Raw genomic sequence first — 20,595 nt, 5'->3', positions numbered from 1 at the left:
TGCAATGTCTTCGCTTTATTTATAATAATGGCTATAAACTAATAAGCTCTCTTGAATGCATCTGTAGCGTCTTCCTCTCAATTCCTGCGCCTGTTTTTATCACAACGCAGCGAAACCTTTGCGGTACGTGGCTGTATCTGGTGGCTGTGACACACAGCTATGAACAGTGCAAAGAAACAATCCCAAGTGCAGAGAAGCAAGAAGGAAAATGACATTCATCCCACACCTACGCACCAAAACATTAGAAATGTCAGTCAGGCTACCTCCAACAAAATTCATCCCTGCAATGTAAGTGCGTCAGGCAGGCAGTTTTATGATTTCTTCTGCCAAACATGGGTTTGCTGCACAAAAATCACATTACTTCTAACTCCAAACTTACCTTTATGCCATCGTCTGACACTCATGCAGGAATCAGTTGAGTCTGTTGGAGATCTAAGCTAACCCAGGAATATAAATCTAAAAAGTAAAAATCTCCCAATGGCCCTGATTTGTTTTGCAATTTGGTTTCAACGATTTTTCCAGCAAACGTCCAAGTATGGCCTTAATGAAGGATTATAGCACTTGGTTCTTCCAAGTGATGATGAAAATGGGACTCTAGATTATAGTTTCTAAAATAGTAATTAAACAAGGAAAATGAAACGGGACCTACTATCTGGCTCTGTGTCTTGGTTAATGAAGATAAATTCAACCTCTTTCTACATATGTTAATTAACAGCTGTTTCACATGCTACTAACAAATGATATCAATTAAAAATGAAAACAAATTACAATAAATGTATGAAGTCTCTCACAGCATTCAAGGCTGTGAAGTTTACCTTGAAAACAGGTATAAATCATCTCATTGTGGCAATGAGTAAGCAATTAATTCGCTACTTGACCTCCTACATTCAAATACTTTAAAAGTATTCCTCCTCTAGGAAGACGACTATTACTGTTGACGAAGGCCACATTTCAGGGCTCACAGCAAGGTGAGTGGAGGCGAGGCACGAGTGGCATCTAAGGATGGGAACTGTGTTTAACAAGAAACAAAGGGATAGTGCCGGAAGAACAACATTTGCAAAGTCAGTTATTTGGAAAAGCGATCACACACGCAATACCAACTATGCAGCCACAAAATTAGCATGACTTTGTCCTGCAGTCTCTAGGATCCCTCTGCACAAGCACTGTGTCCCGAGCTACACAGAATATTTTTCAGAAGGCTTCTACATCACCGTTCTTTTTAGAGGAAAATCACAGGACACCTTTTCTCCATAAACTCACCGTGTCTGCTAATGAATCGTATGCAGCTCTCCACGACCAGGGGAATAGCTTGCGAGGAATCCTGTGCGAAGAGAAATTTAAGTAAGAGCAGTCAGAATGCAGAGTAATGGTAGAAGCGAAGAGGGGGAAAGTAAGAAAAAAAAAAAAAGAGAATGGAAATCAAATCTGTCCTCTCATCTGCCATATTCTGCTTCCATACATTCCAGACATGTGTAGTAAATAGCACATCAGTGCCTTTGGTTACAGTCCACTGAGTAAGGTGCACCATACAAGTACCCACTCATGGAAAACACTGTCGTCAGCCCAAGGCCCAACCACAGTAAAACCTTCTAGATCGCCAGTTTCCAGCTTAAACAACTTTAATTGAGACTTTTGGTATGGAAACAAGCCTTTAACACTTCCCTACTCTCTGCTTCACAGGATCACAGATTATTTTTCAGACAACCGAATTTCTGCAGCGTCTGCAGTTCTTCCTCCCATTTTGGAGAACAGCAACTAAGCAACAGAAGCGCTGCAGTTTGCTTAAGGTCAGATGCCAGTGATTAAAATTACCATGTGATTAAAACTTCCAAGTTTCTGTTATGCCTATAGCCTCTTCCCAGTAGTCTTAGACAGCAGTGCCTCTAATTTATATCAGAATGCTCACTTGTTAGGATGCTACAGTATCGCATCTCGATCAGTTCAAAAAGATGACAGTCCTCTGCTCAAAAAAAATAAGAAGCAAACCAGTTCAACCCTTTTCCTAATTTGTTTAGGTTTAATGTTTTTGGTTTTCTTTTTTTTTTTAATTGAAATGTCACATAACTTGGTCATATAGTGACAATAATTTCTCTACTAATTGGCCATGGCCAGCTACAACTAGTTTTCTATACGTTGCACAGAACAGCACCAACCAATTAAGGATACTTCAGAAGCCATTCTGCCGCTCAGCTGGCCCCTGAGACATGCTTTATTAATAACCATCCGAACAGCATTACAGCCTCCCCAGACTTATTTTTGAGTTTGACAGTAGGAACTCAAAGTAGTACATATTCTGGGTTCCCAGCAGAAATAAAAACTCTCAGAGCAGTTATGTTTTAAACTGTCAGGTCACAATCAAAAAAGCCCACTAAAACCACATGCAAGCAATTTCATGCAGGTTACTGCGAGATTTGGATTGAGTGCTTGCGAACAGATTAGTTTTTAATTTAGGTTTCCAAACCAGAGACTCGAGTCAGAATATGCTTCTGAGACACCTCAAGAACTACTTGGGAAAATGGCAATCAAGACACACGCAGAGTTCATTTTCAGCACCGGGAAGGACCATTTTGAGAACATAAATAAATGGGCAACAATTAAGCTCAGAAAATGAAAGGTTTTGACAGCAAAACCACAACTTGCACTGTTACTCGCTTTCCAACATACAGAGATCCTAAAAACTAAAGCTGCAGCTCAAGACAGACTTATCAAATGAACTTCCAAGCCAAATTTTACCTTTATAGTATCAACAAGAATTATTTTCATTTTCCCCTGTCTCAACGAAACACATTTTAGTTCATCAGGTACTAAAAAGCAACGGATTATCCACCACAGCCAGGGGAAACAAAGCGTCACTCTCATAAGTCTTTATTACAAGAAGGCTCAACCAACAAGCGGTTACTGGTTTAATAGCCTTGCAGTGGGATACCAGGGAAAATAAAGGGAAACAGGACAAAGAAAAAACAGCATGAAACCTATAAACCATAACTGTCCAGACGGCTCAAGGCTGTTTGGCATTTTTGGTTCCAGGTCTGTCAAAAGACAGAGCAAAATTATTTTAAAATTTTGTCAAAGAAAATGAACCAAGGCTGTGGATCCATGTTTTATTGATTTCAGTTACTGAACGAGCAGGCACCAGTTCCACTTGAAGAAGACTGAAAAGGTCCATGTAATTGAGGGAGGGAAGGGTAAAAATGCCCGTTTTCCATCTATCCTCCCCTACACAAACATGCACTTATCCCTGTTCCATTACTTAAGGAAATGTTTATTACCTGCTTCCTTATGGTGGAGCTGCGCCTGCCGCTGATGAGATCAGAACCACCCATTGGTGCAGGAGGAAAAAAAACCACAGAAAAGTCAAGATAATTCTCTATTATCATCAGTTCATTCATTCCATATTTCAAACCATGCATATTTCGGAGGAGGGAAGGAGCCAGATATACAAGTCAATCATAATGACTTAGTCTCATTCAATTCACGGAACTTCAGAAAGATTTTAAGTGACTTTAAATCACCAAAAGCCTGAAATAGACCCAAGGCAGTCCACTGCTTTGACAGAAGATTACCCTTGACATTTTAATTCCAACCATATGGAAACCTGTTATATAGGGCTCCTTGTTCAAGATGAAGTTTGTTATAAATTGCACATAGCTGTTCTCTGAAAGAGCCACTCGACAGAGAGGAGAAGCAGGTGGGAGCACGCGCGTTCCTACTGTGCCGTTAACAGCTGCCATTGTGCAGTCTTTATTATAGTTTCTGATAAGACTTCAAATAAATAAATAACACAAACGCCCTCAAACACCAGCACACACAAGCCGGGCTAAGCCTTTTCCAGTATAAACCGTGATGGTCTCATTTATTTGTGTTGGTAGACGAATAGGAAAGAGCCTCGTTTTGCCAGGATTTCTCCCTCAAAATTTATTAGTGGGGTTTAAAATTCCTACAGTTTCTTGTAAAAATGAAGCATGAGAGATAATAGTAGAGGCCATAATGTATCATGCAAGCCAATTCCCTGCTAGGGCAGATGGCTGCTGAATTATAAATAAGGTGATTAGAACTGTGATTAGAACTGTGATTTTTAAGACGACTGTACAATGCGTTAATTCAGAGGAAATTCCTTTTATAAAAATCAAAAACACCCAATGAAAAAAAAGAAATCAGATTCCATGGGCTGTCACAGACAATAAGGTCTATTTTAAACTATTAGCAGCAATGATTCTTTGATATTTAAAATTGTTTCATGATGAATAATATTTTATTATTACAGATGTCAGGCTCTAATTAGGACCTGTCAGCTATGCTTTGCCGTAAAGAATGTGAAAAGTAGTAATGACTCTAGATCAGTGGTAATCACCTTCCTTTTGTTAACAAGGCAGGATGATGCACAGCCCCTGCTCCAGCTCCTCGTGCCCGGCGGAGCCCCCTGAATCCATCAATTTGGAGATGGAGATTTGTTATGTTTTATAAAAACCCCATCAGGAGAAGCTTAGTTATGGTTCTGTGATTGCTCCTAATTATAAGTGAAAAGTTTATTCTCCGTGGCCTCTATACTGCTGCAATCCAGTTCCACGGCGCCGCAGAGAGCGTCAATGGGATAAAGTGTTTTCCAGTTTATGTTACTCAGCCCCGTGCACTGGCTGTGTGGGTAAACCCTGCAGAGCCACCCATCCCACCTCCAATACACACACAGGAACGTATTTATAAAAATCTGAGTTTGAAGAATACTTCTCTGGGTGACAGCGCCAAATTAAACAGTTTCTCACACCTGCCCATCCCCTTCCTGATCTGGATTAAATGCACTGAGGCAAGAAAAAAAAAAATGCAAGACCTCCACACAAACCTTTCCCTCTCCCTTGGTTATTTTTAACCCCCATCAGCTTCCAACCTGTTGCAACAGGCAGCCCTGCCAGCAGGTGTACTGCCACAACTGCAGCAGCAGCAAGCAAGGAGCAGGCACTGCATCAGAAGAAATACTCGTTACCCACCTGACCAGAGGTTACTAAATGTATATATAAAGCTGCAACCCCACCTCGCACTGATGTAGGTAGGATATTTAAAGCCACACGAACTAGCAGAAATCTGCTTATGTATTAGCTAAATGAGTTATCTTTTTCTAGCAGATACATATCCTGGGCTGGTAACTGATCTAGAATGGCAGCGACCAATTTGCATCTGATTTTCCTTAAAAAACGATCCCCTGAACCGCACCTACCTGGCAAGGGAGCAGTCAGTCCGTTGACCTGTTAAGAAAACAAAGAAATACAGCATTAGGAGAAAGGAATGGGAAAACACTTCCAACAGCTTTGTAAAGGCAGTTTTCGAAGGAGCTGGAGGACAAGAACCATTGGGGAGGGAGGGGGCAGCTCCGGGGGGCTGGACAGTGGCTGCCTCCCGCAGGGGCACGGCTGGGCAGCCCACTGAAGCCCACCCCTGCCGGCACAGCTCTGTCGCAGCCGACCAGGAAACATAGCAAACGGCTCAGGCTGCCCAAGGGACTCTTCCTTTGGAAAGTATTGTTTTTGAAAATGAGTTCCCTGTGCGTTCTAATTGTTGACTTCTGCTGCCAAAAAACTGGGCTTGTCAACCTCTCCCTCCCTCCCCCTTCCCAGGGGAACTGGTGGGGCGAGAGATTATACTTTATAAAGCCACTTACTAAGATTGAAAACATTCACAGATTTGTTAGCCCACAGACTGAACGTGCTGGCATTAAGCTATTTTGGGAGACAGACGTTTAATGGTATTTTCCACAAACATTTATAAATATAAAAACGTTCCATTAACTTGCACCGAGTTTGCAAGGAAGTGGCCAAGCTAACAACTATTGCTAAAGCAGGCAACATTTTAAAATAGCACAACAAGGAGTAAGAGAGACAGAAAACTAGTATGTGCCGTTGGGAATTGTGCAGGCCAGATCTGTTGCTGGAATAGATCATCATCAGCGAAAGCACACTGATTTACAAGAGCTGCAAATCCACCTTCCCTACAGTTGTCTTCCTGCTCCTGGGGAGATGTAAGAATGAACAAGGGAAACGTCTAATTGCTGATGGCTGACAATTAGTTGAACACATCTTGATAAGTCACTTTCCTCTCCCCACGTAAAGCCAAAACAGTGCATAATTTACATGAAAATGTTATTCTGAAGCAGAACTTCCAGCCACCTGTCCCATTTCATCACAGAATATTCATACATATAAATTACATGGCTGCAGCAACATCAAGGGGCTCCTGCGTTAGGGTGACAAATGTGTACAGTAGGCAGGGACATAATTACTTGTAGATAGGAAGACTTGCTGCTATTTTTATTACTGGAACTTGTCATCTTTAGATTAAGGCAATTTGCACAAGGACTAATAAATGTCACCTGAGGATGGGGCAAAGAAGAATAAAAACTGTAACAAAACCATGAATTTTCCAGGGACTGAAGACACGCAGCTGTATGCACATTTCTCAGTAAAGCTTCTAACCGTGCTCCAGGGAGTTGTGAAAGGAATTTTATTTGCCCATTTCCCAATTAAGTGACATTTTATGGATAAGTCTAGGCACAGTCCCCAGTTTGTACCATTAACCTGCTCATGCGGTTTTGGAGACGAAACGTATCTCCCTTTCTCAGCTCCTTTTGATCTCACAGATTGACAGAAGTGATTTTTTTTTTTTTTTTTTTCAGAACCTACTGGAGCTCACCCTGACACACACTAGGTCCCTTCACAGAGTGACTAAGAAAGCTCCGGTTTGCAAAGCAACCGCAAGAAAACAGAAGCAGCCTTTAAATCTACATAGCAGTACAAAAATTGCATTTAATTTCCTCATCTTTTCCCCCCACCACAGCTTGAGATGGGTTCAAGGGGCAGGCAGGTTAAGAGGAAATAGGTCTCGGCATGCAGAGGTCAGCTACGATCCAGGAATGTGATTAGTCACAGGGGCAGCACGGGTGTCATTTGGAGACATTTAGAGGCAGAAGAAAAATACCCTAAGGACACAGATCTTTAGCTTCACCCACCCTTTCTGCAGGACAGCCGAAGAGATGAGCAACTTTAAACAATAAACTTCAAAACAACGGCAACCTTCTTGCCTTACCTTCCAGCAGTTTGGGTCTGATAAACATAAACCTCTTAATTACTGTAGCAATAAGTATTTTATTTTTATAGTGCATTTTTAAACTGAAAGCAAAGCACTTCAAAGACCACATGCTGTTTAAGTTTTCATTCAGAAGATTTGCACACCATAAACTGTGGGGAGTCCAGTTAAGTTACATATCAAAACATGAGCCCTGCTCCAGCATATAAACCCAGGAATGAGTTGAGCCATTTTTCGACCTGACGTTTAGATTGTTAAAACCTTAAAACCTTCTCCTCTGCAAATACGAGGCAGACAGGTTTCTATGGAAACTTGGATACATAGTTTAAGCGTGTTTGGCCAACAGGATTTGCCCATACCATGAAGGGAAAGAAATCTTCCTTTGTTCTGACACTAATAGCAAATGCATATTCAGTTCTGGCTGCTGCCCCTTGACTAATGCCCTCTAGATAGGCAATATATTTTACATGCTCTGAAATTTGCTATTTATTCTCCTACTAAAAGCCCATGCTCACATACATTAGTTTGGTCTGGATTGAACCCACAGAGGTGAGAAGCAGCTAAACTACCACACAAACAAAACTTTTGACCAGCCTAACAAGGCAATGCTTCTCAACCGATCAGTAAACTGTAAATCACAAGGTTTAACCCCAACACTGAAGTCACAAGGTTTAACCCCAACACTGAAGTCACAAGGTTTAACCCCAACACTGAAGTCACAAGGTTTAACCCCAACACTGAAGTCACAAGGTTTAACCCCAACACTGAAGTCACAAGCGAGAAGCAGAATGTGCATGTACGGGGAGGGGACAGGATGAACGAGTGGGCATATGCTTCATTTTAACAAATAAGTGATGCACATTAGTGATTCATTAAGCATTTTCTGTTCACGAATAATCAAGCAGCCATCTAGGTCATTTGGCTTCTCCATCACTCAGATCAGAAAAATAAATTTATAAAACATGAGCGTGTCCATTTTGCATCGGTAATCCAAGACTCGGACTCAGTCAGCTGACTAATTCAATAAGTGCAATAGCCTGGCTAATAGCAGTGACGAGCAGGGCCCAGACTCACTTTCTCCCAGGGTCTTCTGAAGAAGGTCGTGTTTGGCTTGGAGCTTCGTTATCAGGTTCCTGCCTTCCAGATACTCCTTCATTTTCTGTGAAGGTGGGTAAAAAAAAACAAGATCATGAGAGGCCAATTAATTTCTACAGTTGCATCTTTTGGTTACTGGATTCTGGACATGACGCTGAAGTACAGAATTACACTGACATTTACAGGGCAAAGGACGATCTAGGCATTACTGGTTTACATATCGAGGCAAATCTGAAGCTCGGTCCGTACATATCCGCAGTGCGATTTCTATTGTTTCACTGTGGAATCAGCTGAATGTTTGGCATCTTTTAAGACATCTGAGAAGCTGTCATGCATCTCCCCTGCAGACAGGGTGAAATGGAAATGCATTTCCCTCACACGTCACAGGCAACTGAATGAGCAATCTGTTTTAACAAACTAAAAGGCTGCTACTGTGCTTATTCTCTCACTTAACCTCTCTCACCCCACTTTACTTGTCAAATAGTGTGTCTGCCTCCATGCTGGATGATACACAGGATTGCAGGGAGGGGGCACAGGACAAAACAAATAAAGATATTATTTAAGTTCAGATTTGTTCTCTCGGTGAAATACTATAGTGGTGCAGTCATTTTTCCCCACTTCTTTCCGATTTTTCACAGCTCTGCAAATGCTGGGTTTTTTTACAGCTCTTTCATCTCTTGTTTTGCAGTTCAGAACAGCATTATTTATCTCTGCCGTATGGTTCAGAACAGTATAAAATACTCTGCTGTATGGTAGCTGTCTGCATTATAATTAGGACGTTTTTATACTCAAAAATACATAAATAGCGCACAACTCTTCGGAATCATGAGGTATTTTAAAAATTCAGCTAGCAAAATGAACACAAAGACAGGATTCTCATTTAACAATTAAATATTCCAGTTTTGCCTTCAGCTTTCCCCAGTTCTACCCATTTTCTTCCAGTTCTGGTCTAGTATTGCCAAATGAAGACTGCAAATCCTTGAAGTGGAGAAGAGTATTTGAGAAATGAGACTGCCTGGACCCTGCCTGTCCTCTGCAGGTCAGAGCAACGGCAGCCTCCACGCAAGACGTAAAGAACCAAGAAGCAATATATACATACACATACACTGCAGCAGTACTGAGGGTGGGGGGGAAACCTTCCAGGAGTTAACGAAGTTTCCACTGTGGGCTCTCCAGCAGCAGTATGTACCAACACGACAGAGAAAAATGGCTGAGCTGAGGGCTTTAATTAACTGTCAAAAGCCCGTGTTTTATGTCCCTCTGGTTGACAACATTAGAAGAAAAAATTCACAAGAATTAAATCCCTTTGGAGAATCTCAGCACTTCCTGCTTCCTATACTAATGCTTCAACTTTTTTGTTGTTGTTTTAGAAGAAAACAGGAAGTGTGAACACTGCTGGAAAAAAAACCCACAAACCCATATTTTTTGGAATTTCCCTGTAGAATCTGTTTGCCAGCCAAGCCCCAACTATGTATTTTGCACAATCAATTACATTTTCACATCAAATTTTGACAGAAGAAAACACGAAGAGAATAAGCTGCAAAAATAACCAGAGAATTTGAAGCGGGGATTTTAGGATAAATCTGGTTCTGGGAGGTGCTGAGCTCCCCATCTCAAAGTCATGATCAGGCAAAGAGACAGAAGGGCCAGAAGGCTCAGCTCCAAATAGCTCAAACAGAAGCTTAAGGATCAGCAAATCAACTTGATTCAGAAGAGAGTTAAGCCTCCCTTTGAAGCAGAAATAAGAATTTAAGCTCAGCCTACTGGTAACTGTGGTTCAGCGAGCGGGTCAGGGCAGGGACCCGCTGCTGGCACTCGCAGATGCCCTGGCTGATCGCTCTGGCTTCAAGGTATTTGCAGTGGTCACTTTAACAACGCTGCCCACCCGCAGATGGGCACCAGGGGTTGTTTTAAAGGAAAAAAAGGTTCCTGTGCAGTGCAGTATTTCATGTGTCTTTTCATTTAATTCCTCATGCCTAACGTTCTGTACTCTGCCTCTTACAAGTACACTTAAAAAAAAAAAAAGTAATTTCAAAATGAAGCTTCAGGCTTTTTTCAATGAATTAAAGATCCATTAGCATTTGATTTCTGGCTTTGTAAAAACAGTCACCAAAAGAAAATAATCAAACTACAGAACTCCTAAGGATTTCATTTCTGGCAGAGCACAGCTGGAGTCGGACTAAGTACAATCAGACACAAAGCAGCAGAAACATCCTCAAGTCACATTATTTCTGTATTGTAAAAACTAAGAGGTGGAGATCTCTCATTCGCCAGAGATGGTAAGTATTTTGCACCTACCACCTCCTCAAAACCAAGTGCCTTTGACACCCTCTCTGAGCCCAAACTCATTGCAGTGTTTTTCCAGGGAGAAGCTGCTGTCAGGTGGCATACGTAATGAAGCGAAATGCAAACTAGACCGTATCTTCCTGCCTTGGGGGAAAGGAGATTTTATGCTTTTGAGGCTATAAAGAAAAACAGTTTCTGCCACTGTCCCACATCCTTAACTGTCTCCAATCTGGAAAGCTCAGCAGTTTTCCTCCCTCCCTCCACCCCCCAAAGAATAACTTCAAACAAGGCACTCTATTGAAGGAGCGGGTGGATCAGATCCCCGCGCCGCTGCGAGCGACAGAACGTGGGAACAGTGGCACACTGGCGCAGCCAGCGCAGCGTTTCTATAGGACTGATTAGCAGGGGAACTTTACATAATACTTACCCGTGTCTTAAGGGATGGGTAATAATAAATTTACATTAATTTTTAAAGCACTTCACAGAATGAGCATCATACCACGTTTTAATCTTCCTAGAGGAAGTTCTTCTCAATGAAGAACTAAAATCATCCCCCATTTTAGAGGTAAAAAAGAATCAAATCATTCATTCCCCTTTTCCCTTCTCAGGTAGGGCGGAGTGCCAAGCTGTATTACAATTAGCGGTACAATTTCAGCTCTCACAGGCATCCTCACACGAGCGAGCTCCGCTCTGCTGGCTCAGGAAGCAGGACTGTAGCCATGGCAGCAGTGGGTACCCACCTGCCAGGCACCCAGGACACATCCCCAAATTTCAGCTCCCTGAAGTCACCGCTGCTTCCTCGCTTTGGCTACCTGCATTCACTCAGCACTGAAGTCAGTTGCCCTTCCTATGCTTTCCACTGACGTGGCGAAGTTTAAACTTCTATTCTGAATACAGATCTTCCTTCAAAGCCCTAACAACAGGGCCATCGCAGCTCCAGCGTGCAGTGATATGCCTCTAGTGGAAATACAGATTATACCAGCATAGAGATACTACAGTCAGTACTCCTTCAATTAAATTCCCATGGCGGCATCACTATATTTACTTAAGAGCTCTGCCTAGCTAACAATGCAGTATGTGGATTTTCCAACTTGAGTTACATAATAATATAGGATATTCTTTCAAATTAGTATTCTTCTTTCCATTCACATCGCTCATCATAAGGTAAGAGGGGCTTTAGATCTCTGTTCTGCACGACACTTTGTTTTCCCCCTTACACAAAGAAGGCCTCGCCCACATTGCTACACAGCTCTGCCCTCCATCTCGCTAGTGCTCATCTGAGCATTTTCTCATATACCAAAAAGCCTGCTCCTTACAGATTCAAATCTTCAAATCCTTATAAAGGATATTTCTAAGTCCGGTCAATAGTAGATCAGTTGAGCATCTGATTAGGCTGGTTACAGAGCCCCCCCCCAAACAGCTTTGTGCTGCTGACAGTGACTTTACCCACGCTGCGCAGGACACGACAGGTTGCACCTCTGCTTACTGGGACGGCTCTGCCGCCCTGCTGCAACCTCGTTGCTCTGCAGCAGGACACCAACGCGATGAAACAGAAAAATATTATACCCAAATAGAGTCCTGGGTTTGGTCTCCTATTTGAACTTACAATGGCCCCTCTTTGGAGAGGGAACGGTTAAGAGTTCAATTCAAAATCTTTTTTCTGGTTTCATAACCCTAGGGGCAGGGTGGTCAATCCCTTTTTTGTAATCCCAATTTTTCCAAGTCCAGGCCCGACAGAAACCATCCAACCAGCTACTGTAATTTGCCACAGAAACTTCAGACTTTTAATAAGCAACACCATTCTTGGAAGAGGAATGTAAAGGGCATTAAGTACAGCAAAAGATACCCAAAGAAATGACAAGGTAACCAGGATAAGAGGTATGATTTTCTTCTGCTGTTCTGAAATATTTTTAAAATGGAAATGAATTCAACAGTTTAACATAAATCTAATTTAAGAAAAAACATATAGACTGGCATGAAATTCAATATAAAAAGCTCTTAGCATCTTGTCAAAATGCATCGACTCAACTAAAAGCTTATGTGAGCTGAAAGTGTAAGATGATAAAAAAAATGAAAAAGCTAAACATTCTTTTAGTTTGTATTGGTTTTGAAAATTGATATTTACCAGCTATTAAGTTCTTTCTCAATTCCTTTTTAGATGCAGAAGAAATAAAATTTGGGGGGTAGTGGTCTTGGTGTTTGTTGTGGTTTGGTTTTAGGTTTTTTTGTTTTGTTTCGGTTTGTTGAGGTTTTGTTACACAATTTATCCACAGGCTAAGTTTGCATCAACAAAAGGTATCCCAATATATCTGTAAGGAATTCAAAGCACCTGTTTTTAAAACCTAATATGCTTACTCTGCTTGTCCAAAATCAGTTACAGAAGCATGTTTATAAGATGATAGCATCACTTTGTACTCTCTTGTGAGCATAATTCTAAATGCATTGTACGTGCTCATACTGAAAATTAACTCCTTACTGTGAAATAAAACTGCTCTGTCTCCTGCTGGTTGGCCCGTCTCTTGGCAATGCTTGGTTTGCTCATGAACGTTTCCGAGACAGTGGATTTAACAGACTCCATCGAGTTGCTATACTGAAAGCAGTCAGAGACATCAAAGTCCTCTATCGTGACTATATCCTGGATTGTCTGGAGCGTAGCTTCCATAGTCTTCTTAACCTGTTCAGCAAGAATGAGAGTATTTAAAAAATGAAGACAGTACACTGCAAATTAAAAACAGAGGTAGTAAGTACCCTGAAGCATTTCACTTATAAACAGATATTACTGGTTTCATACCCTGTGTGCCATAACGAAGGTGCTCATTAACAGCCCAGTCCACATAAAGGGCTGGCAGCACACAGAACCTGCCAGGTGTAGGATAACAGCTGTAATCTTACAGGCTGGGATGAAGCGGAGATGTAAAGAAATTTAACCTCAAAGCAAAGAGTGCTGGAAGAAAGATCTTTTAATAGTCTTCTGTAACTACATTCACTGGGCATCAAATGTTAGATATTAAAAACAGGACTCTGCAGCACTGTAAATTTTTACTGAAGGCCAGAATCTGCTTCCTAGATACAAAGCAGTGGCATGTTTTGCCCAAGGAGTATTAAAAATTCTCGAACACAGAGGTGCAGATCAGGTATTCTGACCTGTCCCTGAACAAATGCCATTGATCTAGTCTTCTCATCTTAGACGACCAATTAAACAAAATAGCTCTTACCTTAGGTTATGCAAATTCACCTCCTTCACTTCAAAACATTAAACTCCTCTTTTTCTCTTAGCTATCCAAATACAACTTTTGCGCCATAGCCAGTCCTATCAGCTTAAGGATGGAAAAAGAGGTACATGGGGGTATTTCAAAGGATCCTCTCCACACACCTAACTTTCACACAAGATCACGCACTAATGTACTGTTGGCCTCAGCTGTTTTAGTGAATTTTACCACAAGTCCTCATAAAAAGAGGATCACAGCAACTAGATTCTTCATTAACTAGTCCCTGCTCCACACTGGAAGCGGTAAGATGGTTGTTGATTTTTGATTAGCTCACCTCTTCATTTTCAATCTTAAGCGTAGATAATCTAGACTGCAGCTGCTGGCACCTCTGCACTAACTCGCTCTGGACTGGTTGTTGGGCACATAGCTGCGACTCCTGGAAAAGAAACAGCACCGCTTTTAGAGGGCTAGGGAAAAACCCCACATAACCAAGAACATTGCAATACTTCATTCAATTATTATAAGCAAACATCTTCCCAAGTGCTTTATTTTAAAACTCTGTAACCCTGGATTTCAACCAGTGGAAAAGGTCCATGTTCTACCAAATTGCAGTTCCCTTCCTGACAGTACTGATAAGTGGGCAAGAGAGATAACATGAACATCAAAGACGAACTAGAAAAAACTAGCTGCTTTCCATAATTTAAACTTGTCACGTGTTTTGAAAGTCTGAAGGTGCTTCATCACAGATATTAGGCTAAATCATGCCGCTCATCAAGAAGAATTTGGTTCACGTATTAGCTAAGCATCCTGGGGCAGGGGTGTAAAGTGGCTGAGCTCGCTCGGCTGAACTACCTGTACGCTACAGCAACAGGTATGATTCACTGCTTGATGTATTCAGAGGAGTTGAAATAAAAAAAAAAAAGAACAGGTTAGGGACCTGTCAGATATGCCAGAACGCTGGGTTTCCCTGTACTGTTAAGAACTAGTCTCATTTCACAGCATGAGGCAGCTTTTCCTTTTTGTTTAGGTTGGTTGGTTTTTCAAAAAGGAAAAGGTTGACCTCATTGCATAAGTTTATTTTTTAAAGACAGAAATGGGAATTGGAGTTTTATCACACACGTGTGCATATACCATCATATATTCAATTTGGTGTATGCAAGACCACCGCAACAAGACCATCAGCCTGCATTTCTGAACGCTCATTCGGCCTTGAGAAGAACCAGGATAAATGACTCGGCGAACACGAGCTGTTAACTGAATGACAGTCTGCAGGTCATTCTTTTTCTTCCCACAGTCTCAAAGAATACTACCAAAGCACAGAAAAAATGAGAAAGGTCATTTGCAGTCTGAGGGTTTCACTTAAGAGGAAAAAGACAAAGAGGCACCTTAAGCAGCAATTGTAATTCTTAGACCCAAAGAAGAGGCTGTCTGCAAGAGACCATCCTTACAGTGTTTCGGAGAATAATCTAGAAATCCAACCAATTGACCTAAATTATTACATTGTACATGTGTTCCCATTTAGAACCGGTTTCAGCTTGTGCGACTTTAAACAGTTCCCAGATGAGTAACCACATCTTGATAAACCTATAAAGAGAGAGATTTTCATTGCCAAAAAAGTCCTCCGACTGCCTTGTCTCACAATGAAGATGCATAAAGCACCACTACAAATCATTTGTGCTCTAAGATTACACACTCAAATGCCTCAAAAACCAGCATTTAAGTTTCTTATCTCGTTGCCCCTTTAAATCTCTAACTTCAGGGTCTGTCTCAGGGCGCAAGGGTTGAATGAGAGGTTAAAACAGAGTTTCCTGTCCACATTGAGTATTACACTTAAATAAGTGTTTTCATTTTCAGTAGCTTTGATAGTAACACTCAGACATCCGTGCCATGAGCCTCTCCTTACTCTCCATCTCAGCTCCCTTTTCCAAGGCTCCCCTCTCCATCCCCAAAACAGAACCAAACAGGTGGCCTTTTAGTGGGTCTATCTATCAAAGACAAGGGAAGTAAACAGGCAGAGCTGCAAGTGTTTACAGAGCCGGAGGTAGAACATAAACTGACCATATCACCCATGTGCGGCTGAAACTCGAACTTCATGGGCGGACAGAAGACATTGTTGTACATCTCCATCAGGCGCTGCTTATCGCTGTTGGCATCCAGGTTCTCAACAGCGTTTTCAATGGCATCCAGACCCTCATGCTTTGACTGCTCCAGGTTTAGCTCAGCAGACAAGAATGTCCTGAGAGCTCTGTTGAGGCTAGCGTGGTATCCCAGGTCACAACACTGCTGGAAAAACACACACAATTCTATATGAAAAAGTGAAGAAATTCTGGAATAGAAATAAAAATGTTTCTGAAGCCAGAAGTCATATAAATGGATAACAAGTCGTAGATATTTTATCATCATCTGGGTACCAGAGTGGTCCCACAGCTCTCACTGATTGCAGAGGGATCTTGACCAGGCGTCCTCAGAGCTGGCCCTAAACAGAACTCTCAGCCTATAATCCCATACAAATTTCAACACCATCTTGTAACTAGTTGCCAAGACAACTACAGCTTAAACTATTGTAACAGTTTGTGGAGTGCTTGTGGAGTACTACAGACTTCCTTTCATGCAAAAGTACCCTAGAAGTGGGTATGCTCAATAGTACAGAAAGGTGTTTCTCTAAATTCTAACCTTACTTCTAGGGGCAGTGACTCCCACCGAACACAGTCCTAAAATCCTTCAGTAAAATTATTCAAAGAGGAAAACGAGGTACTAGAGTACTATCTGAAGAAACAAGACACAGGAGTTGGATCATCCGTATCTAAATAATTCCACCCAGGATACAGAAAACTGCTTATTTCAACGTACTTCAGGAAGCAAGAACATGACCTGTACATCACAGGCATAAAGAACAGAGTCATCCAAAAAAGCACGCAGTGGTCGGATGGGATGACTTCATTGCTGGGGTGAAACAGAAGAGCAAAAACTTTCTAGCAGAAAGTGGTCGTGGTCAAGAATTTCCTGGCTATTACTGACACCAGGATGATGTCACTGGAAGACAATCAAGCAGCTTCATCTCCACCATGGCTGCGCAGCCAAGTTTTAAATGTTTCAGAAGGGAGAAAGGCGCTTTTCATTAGCTGATCAGAAACAGCCTGAGTTTTTCAGACATCTAATAAAGTGAGCAAGGAGCCCACCTTCTTGGAATTACAAACAAGATTACATACACTAGGAGAATATCCAAAAAAGAAAGAAAGAGACCATCTGCTTGATTGCTGTGCTGCTCTGTAAGCAGAATTCACATGAAATCTCCTCCTCACCCATCATTTGGGTCTCATCACTGTCATTGTGTGCAAACGCAAAAGAAAAAGCTGGGGGGGGGGGGGTGCAGGGAGGGGAACTGGAGGGGTGGAGGGAGAGAGAAGAGCCTGACTACTGGACCATTCCCCGTTTTCACAGAATTTCTGTCACCAAGTGCTGCTAGATGCCTGGTTCCTGTGCCAACAAGCTGTGGCAGGTGTGGAGTCTTGTAAAAAGAGCTGCAGTTGCTGGTTAGGCTGGAGGCAGCGAATTAAAGGACATTACATTCAATCAGAAAGAACAAAAAACAGCCAAAAAAACAACAAAAGATGCTTGATTGAGAACTTGCACGTGGGAGGCAGTCTTGGATCAACAGCCACTCAAAGCTACTGCTCTTCTGCATGCACATTACAGTGCTATTCTCTGCAGTAATCTGGGGAAAGGCAACCTGAGCTGGGCCAACGGTCCAGCCAGGATCAGGATCAGCTCCATTTATCAGGAGCAGTCGCTCCTTTTCCCCTCCTACGGCAGGCTGGACAGTTGCACACCCATCCACCAGGGTGACCACCTTGTCCTCTGCCTGCTCGCCCTCCTCCAGCAAACATCCGTGTCTGGCAGGAACGTCGAGCTGCTGCACAAGGGGAGTTCACTGGTGGGACTGGAAAGTCAAATGGGACTTAATATTTTATACCCCACCTCACTGAGCAGCAGGACTACATTAAGACAGCAAAGTTTTGGGGCTTTATGTTATTGAAGCCAGTGACATAAAACATTTTTCAGCCCACTCCCCTACTTTAACATTTTTAAAGAACAAGCATACCATGTTTATAAATGTATCAGTCTTGCCACCCCTTTTCTGGGTTATATAAATGTTTGATGGAATCGTTCTCCAAGGAAATCAATTTTTTATAAGAATTTAATGATAACTCATTCAAATTCACTTCCCGACATGACAGCTGATTAACCCTTTGCCAGTTAGCAGTTTTCAAATGGGCCCAAGCTAAAAGATTTAAGGAGAAAGAGCCCTCTGTTTTAAAATGCAGTTTACATTTGGAAAGGAGAGTATGAAATTCTAGAGTAAACAGCAGCAGGATACCCATTCCTAGAAGAGTAGAGTAAGCTTTAGGTTTCACACACGCGCATTTTTTTCTTTAAGTTCTGTCCTAGTGACCCTTTTGTAAATACGAGTTCATACAAACTTCCCCATTACTGTAATATTTCATTAGCATCAAAGAGCTGCCTCAGTCCCCAAAGTCAGGAAATTCAAAACTACTGGGCTATGTCAGGAACAATTTATTGCTCTTAACTCACAACGAAGAATTAACTCACTGTTATCCTCCATGCACATTGGAGGGGGAACACAATGTGTTGCATAAACATGACAAGTTTCACGCTATTTGGCCTAACACAATCTACTTATAAGTAACTCTGAAGATTGCTTTTATACTGTATTTCAAAATCCAATATCATCAAATTATTAGATCAAGGAAAAGAATTAAGACCTGGCTTAAAAATCACATTTTTCTTTAAGTCAGATGCTTCAGATAACCATCGCTGGTTATAATTGTTAATTTTCGATCCTTCAGGATCAAAGGGATTAGTAAATCTATATTCCCTATGTCTGAACAATGAGATAACCGGATTCCATCTCCTGTGCTCCCAGGCAAGTCCCACATTTTTCCATGCCTTCTGAAAACAGAGCAGATAATGCTTTTCTTCTAAAGATTGTGAGAACTTGCAATGTAGTGTTAAATCGAATGCTTCGAGGAACACAAGGGGGTTAACATGGCCACAGACCCACCCAGAGCCACGGCTCCTCTCTAGGAACAGCGACAAATCCATGAAACGCCGAAGCTAGGCTTCTCGCCTTGTACCACCACCTACCATGCCCCAGAGACGGCGGGGGCTATCTGGTGAGAGCAGCACTCCCCTCACAGCTGGAGAACCTGGATTTGTGAAGGTACTACTTAACAGATCTCAGGTCAGTGCTTAAAAGTTGTTACAGGTTTACAAAATCCAAACGGATTCTTTAAGATACATGACTCATGAAAGCATACTAAGGCGGCTGTTAGCAGACAACTGAACCAAGCACATTCACAGTGTTTGGGGAAGGACTTATATATAGGATTTTAAAAGAAAAAAAAATTAAGATAACTGATTTACACTGATGTCAGTGAAATTAATACCCATCTTGTATGTAAATATACAGAAAGTCATCATTTGTTAAAAAAACATGGTGGCACAATGCAAGCTGAGCAAATGTTAACCAAAAAAGGTCCCCTAAACAGGCAGCAGGTGTAAATGAAACATGCCTCTTCAGTACAGCAATTTTGCAAAAGATGACATTTTGAAATAACAGTATTTTTCAAAACCATCGAGCACTGACAATCCTGGCATCCAAAGGACAGGTTTAAATAAATACCTAGCAGAAGTGCACTTCATGTGATTTTATGATCAGCTGAATAAATGTATTACATATACTGTTATGTATTATAATAGCTGACTAATTAATAGTGATCTGAGCGCTCTTTATTGCCTGTGTCTAGAGACACTTCTGTTCATTACTCCCCCCTTCTACAAAGACAGTTCCCTTCAGGCTTTGCAGTTGAGTCTTTCTAACAGTGACAGCAGCGGGCTGTCCTTGGCAAGCAGAAGATGATCAAGGAACAGCCAGTGACCCAGACAACGCACTCGGTGCATTTGGTACTCCAGTCCTGCAGGCTAAAGTGGGCAGTGACGTATTTGTGAAAAATCTCAGGATTCCTAACTGGCTTTTCTGAGTTTTCCAAGAGGAAAGATGGGGTTTTCTGTTGTGCATTTTACTAAGAGCAGAAGTGATGCCCCCGGAACACTGGGGAAACAGAGAGCTTGCAGGCAACGGGGAAACATGCTCCCTCCACCTTCTGCTCCATTACCCAGCTTCTGCAGGGAGTGTTCTGAGGAAAGGGGGGACTGGCTTCTATAGCCAGTTTTTGTCTTTGTTTCTTTGCACAGACAGACTGTGGAGGGGCAAGCAGTGGAACCTCCATCACTGCTGACACTCCTCTGACACCTATCAGAGCTGGACTGGAAGTGCTCTGCAGTCCCACTGACAGAAGAAACGCATCAAGGAAGTTGCTGTAGAGCTGCTGTGTCAGGGTATCAGAGAACGGAAGGTCTAAAAAGCAGCAAGGTTTGTCCCTCCTGTGGAATACACTAGAGAAAAAGTTAACCTTGAAATACAGGGAATTTTTCAAACCAAGTTAAAAGCGGCTTTAGAAAATGCTTCTGTCCTTGATTTCTTTTACCAACTGGTATATTGTTTCTACAGTTAACTTTCTTTTTTTAAATCTGCTTCTGAGTTATAATCTTGTGGGTTAGCTTAAAATAGTAAATAGAAAATGTCAAGAAACAGTGCGATACTGAAGCAGAGTTTCATTTTAACTAAGCAACTCCTCCTTCGACACATTTCAATGCCAGGTGCAAGCTTCTATCTGTGTAATAAACTCCAAGTTAGCCATCTAAGAAAAGCTCACTTAACAGCTTAATGACCAATTATCATGCCCGTTGTTACCCTCTAAGCTGCCCATCCAAGACCCATCCCATCCCTCCACAGCTGTACAGAGGTTACCAGTTGTGCTGGTACAGAAGATGTTGAAGGAGAGGCACGCCT

The 20,595-nt window shown here is 41.9% G+C and overlaps 1 protein-coding gene across 4 annotated transcripts in view; it reads right to left on the bottom strand.

Moving 5' to 3' along the window:
- Positions 1-20,595, bottom strand: part of SRGAP2 (SLIT-ROBO Rho GTPase activating protein 2) — a 110,512-nt gene that overhangs the window by 23,118 nt on the left and 66,799 nt on the right. For 3 of the 4 annotated variants that reach the window (XM_055819654.1, XM_055819655.1, XM_055819657.1), the window contains exons 8-14: positions 15,720-15,944; positions 13,996-14,097; positions 12,929-13,126; positions 8,146-8,230; positions 5,210-5,237; positions 3,270-3,300; positions 1,261-1,321 (exon numbers count right to left, since the gene is read on the bottom strand). In XM_055819654.1, the coding sequence (XP_055675629.1) occupies positions 1,261-1,321; positions 3,270-3,300; positions 5,210-5,237; positions 8,146-8,230; positions 12,929-13,126; positions 13,996-14,097; positions 15,720-15,944 (730 nt within the window). The remainder of the gene's footprint in view (positions 1-1,260; positions 1,322-3,269; positions 3,301-5,209; positions 5,238-8,145; positions 8,231-12,928; positions 13,127-13,995; positions 14,098-15,719; positions 15,945-20,595) is intronic. The other variant, XM_055819656.1, reaches the window with a different exon arrangement.

The sequence above is a fragment of the Falco peregrinus genome, chromosome 16, assembly GCF_023634155.1.
Source record: "Falco peregrinus isolate bFalPer1 chromosome 16, bFalPer1.pri, whole genome shotgun sequence".
NCBI lineage: Eukaryota > Metazoa > Chordata > Aves > Falconiformes > Falconidae > Falco > Falco peregrinus.
Note: the sequence above shows the minus strand (reverse complement) of the source record. Positions and strands in the feature narration are given on the sequence as shown.